This window comes from Convolutriloba macropyga, unplaced genomic scaffold (genome assembly GCF_964194025.1).
Source record: "Convolutriloba macropyga unplaced genomic scaffold, txConMacr16.3 SCAFFOLD_5650, whole genome shotgun sequence".
Lineage (NCBI taxonomy): Eukaryota > Metazoa > Xenacoelomorpha > Acoela > Convolutidae > Convolutriloba > Convolutriloba macropyga.
Genome location: NW_027453511.1, coordinates 4,388 through 9,929, shown reverse-complemented (window position 1 = coordinate 9,929; position 5,542 = coordinate 4,388). Strand labels below are relative to the sequence as shown.

Genomic DNA, 5,542 nt, shown 5'->3' with positions numbered 1-5,542 from the left:
CGTTCGGACAATAGCTGCTTAAAAAATTTTTCATTCATTCGAAAATTTGAAAATTTCAAGAACATTTTATATGCTTAAAAAATATCATCTATCTGCAGTTGGCGTATAGCGTACCATCGGCCGATTTTCAAGAACTATTTTTTGTTCTACATGTACGAGTTTGACAAACCTATTTTTCTTTTTTTCTGGTATGTAATCATTATTCCGTAATAAATATGACACGTGCGTTGAAATAAAGTCGCCGAGTTGATGAGAGCTAAGCTCAAAATTGAATTCCTTTAAAATTTGGAACAACCTTATTGAAGTAAATTACCTCAAGAGTTCAAGACCGAGCTTCAAAACCCGGTGAGATTGTTCTTGATCACCCCCCCCCCCTCCAACGTCGTACCGCCGCTAGCCCTTTAAAAAAAAAGCAGTCGAGTACTGCAACAGAAATAGCCACAACGGGGAGGACACTTCAGAGAAAATTTTTGTCCTATAAACTTTTGTCCTAAAAATTCCTCGGCAAGTCATCAAAAAAGCAGTGGTCGACAACAACACGATCAAGTCTAGCTATCGCAAAAAAGAACCTTCGATTCGGGAAAGCACTTCTTTTTTTACGATTTGCAATCCCCCGTATGATATAAATACAGTTTGGAATATGGGAAAAATGAATTACAATCTAAGAAAAACTGTTGTGAACGATAGTGTTCGTCCGCAAATCCAGTCTCAAGATAATGATAGCTCACGAGACATCATTGTTGACTCTGAACCCATCAGTGATGCAAATACTGGTTTGACGACTTTCAAGACTTGAGTGTAAAAGAGCAATTCCACACAACACCAGGAACCATACCTTTCATCCCCGACACTGTCAACAAACTCTATAAGGTGCAAGTGTTAGACAACTCGGGGCATGAAACCAAAATTAGATATAGTGGTTGGGGCTCAGAGCACGACACGTGGTTTAATGCGAAATCAGTTTGGGCCTATTCGAAGCACAAACATAACTTGAAGAATCGCAAAAAAAATAACAAAAGAAATTTCAGATAAAATTGACCTACTCCTCGCGTCGTGTGAGCAGAACCAGCTTGATGATAATTTCTTTGAAAACGTTGAACAAACAATACTGAACGAGAACAAAAAACTGCCCTCTTTACAGACAATAGTTAGTTCACATGTTCCAACATGTCGTTTCGTTCCGGTCAAATTTAGAGCTAAGTGGTCACAACTGCTAACCAGCAGCCTGGATGATTGTGCCACAACACCAGATGACAAACAAAATTGGCAGAAATTGTTTTCTGTTTCGAAGTGTATCCTGCGTGCGAGCAACCGAGGAGGTAAAAAGCATAAACGAAATCAGGATCAGCGGCTCTCCGATCGCATCGATCGATGGAATGCGGGTGAATTTGCAAACCTTTGGACAGAAGCCTTGGCAATGAAACAAGCGAGGAATAAATCCACAAACGGAATAGAAGAGTTAGCCAGCAGAGCTAAAAGTCTATGTTTGCAAGGTCAATTTGGTGGCGCCGCAAAAATACTGTCATCTGAGGGACTTGCCCCTAATAACAGAGCTACTCTGAAAGCACTAGAAGAGCTACATCCCAAAGAAGTGCCTCCAACTTTGCTCCAACCAGACAATGTTGCTTCAAGTGCGTATCAATTTAGTGATAACATAGTTTTTGAACAATTGAAAACTTTCAGCAAGTACACTGCAGCTGGTCCTTCCAAGATGTATCCAGAGCATCTATTGCACGCAGTAGAGTGTACTGCTCCCGACCACTCTGAATCCGCCCTTAAAGCAATAACAAGGTTTATAAATACAGCAAGCGGGGGTAATTTTCTTTCATTTGTTTAAAAAGCCCTCTGCAGCGCATCGCTCACCGCTCTATCCAAAAAGAAAGGAGGAGTACGCCCAATAGCTGTCAGTGAAATCCTGAGGCGCCTGATTGCTAAATGTTTGGTGAAAGAAGCAAAATCAGAAGCAATTGAGTTGTTCGACTCCATTCAGCTAGGGGTTGGAGTCAGCGGAGGTGCGGAAGCAATTATCCACTCTGCAAAAATAGCCGACGAAAAGATCCTCAACGCTGAATCTAATGAAGGAGTGCTTCAGATTGATTTCCGAAATGCCTTTAATTCGGTTAAGCGTTCACACTTATTGCAAGCAGCATGCGATTTCATACCAGGTATAGCAGCCTTCACATATTTTTGCTACTCTCAGCATGTGCCACTACTGTACAATAACGCCAGTCTTCAAAGTGAATCGGGTGTTCAGCAAGGAGATCCCTTGGGTCCACTTCTCTTTTCGTTGACGTTATGGCCTGTTATAGAAAAAATAAGAGACGCGGTTCCAAATCTTACCCAGCACACTTGGTATTTGGACGATGGTTTTGTTGCAGGTTCAGAAGATCAAATCCGAACTACGCTTGATATCTTAGCTAATGAAGGTCCAAAAAGGGGTTTGTATTTGAGGAATGACACGTGCAAACTCTGGTCAATCGTAGATTTACCTTCAGTTGATCGAGAAGTTACAAGAAATATGGGCAATGGTTTTGAAGTACTGGGTGCCGCAGTCGGATCACCACTAATTGTTTCTTCTTGCCTGCAGAAACGTGTTCAGAAGTATGTGTCGCTCTTGGAAAATTTGAGTTATCTGGATGATCCTCAATGTGCTCTCGGCATACTTCGTTATTGCCTAGGGACACCAAAGTTATCTACTCTCTACGCACTAACACGCCGACAAGACATCTGATCGATGTTTTAAATTTTGATTCCAACCAACGGGATGCGTTAGATCAATTAATAGGTGCTGTCACCTCTGACAATGCGTGGATGCAGTCAACCTTGCCAATAAACATTTCAGGCTTCGGAGTGCGACAATCGCAAGAGCAGTACAGAGCCGCATATGTGGGCTCAGTGATAGCATCTGATGACTTGGTTCAGAAAATAACAAACCAGCGCTCGTCAGACAGTACAGTTTTTAAGGAACTCTATGCAAGCCTTGAACCTTTCAACTTAAATTCCTACACACAGAAGAAAATTCAAGAAGCTGTAGATACTGAAAAGTTTTCAGAGCTGCTAAGAAATCAGTCGTCAAACAGGGAGAAGGCAAGACTGCAATCACTCTGCTTGCCTCATTCCGGCGCATGGCTTGCGGCACCTCCAGTTCCTGCCTTAGGTCTCCATATGTGTCCCAGTGAATTTCAAATTAGTGTCAAATACAGACTAGGTATTGCAGTTTATGAAGATGAAAGAAAGTGCCCTTACTGCAGGTCTGGGACACTTGACATTTTTGGTGACCACGCCGTCATCTGTCCTGGAAGAGGGGATGCAATTTCTCGGCATGACAGGATTCGTGACCGTTTTGCATCAGCTTGCTCAGCAGCTAACTTGTCCCCAGTCGTAGAAAAACGGAACCTTATTGCAGGAAACGGTTCTCGCCCTGGCGACGTATTTCTGCCTCCATGGAAATCAGGTCGTCCAGCTGCTCTAGACGTCACCGTAACTTCTCCACTGCAACCAAACATTATAAATCATGCGGCAGAGAAGTCTGGTTACGCGATTGAAGCAGCCGAAGAGCGAAAGTATGCACAACACGAAAATGATTGCTCTGAGCAAGGAATTTTGTTTGTTCCCCTTGCTGTTGAGTCATTGGGTGGTCTGTCAGCCACTCTCAAGAAAGCGTTAAAGCGCATAGCCCTGTTAGCTGACAGCAGGAATTATCAGTCGCAAGGACATGCTATCGCTTTTGATAGATTGGCTCAGTCGGTTTCCGTTGTGATTGTACGAGGATCAGCTACAATGTTGCTTGCACGAGTCCAGTAACCCCAATTTTTGCAATATTTTTGGACAAATTCTATTTCGGCAAACTTTGTGATCTCCAAGAAGAAAGGAGTCTTTTGAGAAGCGTCACCCAATGAGAGGGGACCTTCGTTTTTGTAAATATTGTCTCACCCAATGAGCGGGGAGAACATAAATAATTTTCAAAAGTTCATAGAAGATTGAAACGAGAAGTATTCTGAAACTTAAGGAGAACAGGACTGATGTTATAGAGTACGATTGAGAATAGTGAAGAATTCTTCAACAAAAAACACACTTATTTGAACCTTTAATGAGCAAAAACTTTTGATTCCGAATCAAAGTTTGATAACAAAGATTTGTATTAATTCATATTAGAATTATTTTAAAAAAAATTATTCCGTTGTTTGCAAAGTAATGTGAATATATTTGGATAAAAAAGCTATCATCTGATTAAATAATCAAAATTCCAATCACTAAAGTGATTTTTTTACTATTAGTTAGTTTAAGACACTAATCTATATTTAAGCTAAAATTTTAACTTAAAAATAACTAGACTTTCAGTAATCAAAAAGAAATTTGTACTCAAAGCAATTTCAATCTCAAGACGAGAGTGCAAAACGTTGCTGCAAACATTGAAAACTCTCGATCCGTTCTCTCTCTACATCTTTTATTGTTCTATTTTTCGTAGTTAAAAACATTGAGTGCAATAAGTCTGTAGTCTGGTTAATCAACTTATGAAATTTCAGTCATGATGTTTTTCAGTCATGCCAGTTTTTATCCGAAATTGATCAGAGAACCTTTATAAGGCAAAAAAAATCATAAGTACAGATGAGACTTTGAATAAACTTCATCACTGTGTGTCATTACTAAACTCTGGATTAAAAACCTACAAATTTTGGAATCAATTATTTAATTTCGACAACAGTTAAGCACCGCTTATTTTTCCTTATTTACGTTCGAAAAGAGTTTTGTGATAATATTGATATACTAAATGGAAACAAAAAACTATATATAAAAACTAATGGCTCCTAATTACTGTTTTAATTGGTGAATTTGAAAAATTCCGGCTGTATTATTGACCGAAACTAATAAACTTCAATAAAAAACATCAGCGTGCGCTGCTGAGAAAACACTGTGCTAAGCTTTGAAAAAAAGTTTGTTGCTTTCATTTCTGTGCATATTCATTGCAATTCTTTCCACTTCCATGAGATTAACTATGAGATCAAAATTGCACGATAATTTCGAGAGTTTTTGTTCTTGCTATGCGCAAATAGCAAAGTAGCAAAAACACCAAGCCACTTGCTATCTAAAAACCAAACAGCAGTAAATATCATAACCAACTATCATTTTATAAGTAATGGTACAATAAAAACGTTCTGAATACTATTATTATTGTATGATAAACTTAGAAGCTGCCACCGCTTACAAAGTTCTGAAGGATTTAAAGAGAGGGTGACAATCAACTTGGTTAAGCAAGACAGTCAGATAAATTACAGAAATTTATTAGGAGTGAAATATCATCCATGGAGCTCGAAACTCGGTTTAGATTTGCACTAATTTTTCTTCGTATGTCTGATTCATCTGCTAACTAACATTCTTCATATAATTGACAAGTACAAACTTGATAAGCGCAGGGAAATTTCAAAAAATTTTGTACATTTACCGGAGTAGTTTATTTAAAGCGAAAAAATACCGGGAGGTCTTCATAAGTTAAAGAAAACAATAAAAACCAGCCACTCCATTGTTTGTATGTTCTAAAAAA

The 5,542-nt window shown here is 39.1% G+C and overlaps 1 protein-coding gene across 1 annotated transcript; it reads left to right on the top strand.

The window, feature by feature from the left end:
- Positions 1 to 1,417: 1,417 nt before the first annotated feature.
- Positions 1,418 to 3,804, top strand: LOC142358342 (uncharacterized). Its single transcript, XM_075409758.1, has 3 exons — positions 1,418 to 1,791; positions 1,852 to 2,648; positions 2,786 to 3,804. Exons 1-3 carry the CDS (start codon positions 1,418 to 1,420, stop codon positions 3,802 to 3,804), a joined length of 2,190 nt encoding a protein of 729 aa, XP_075265873.1.
- Positions 3,805 to 5,542: the final 1,738 nt, after the last annotated feature.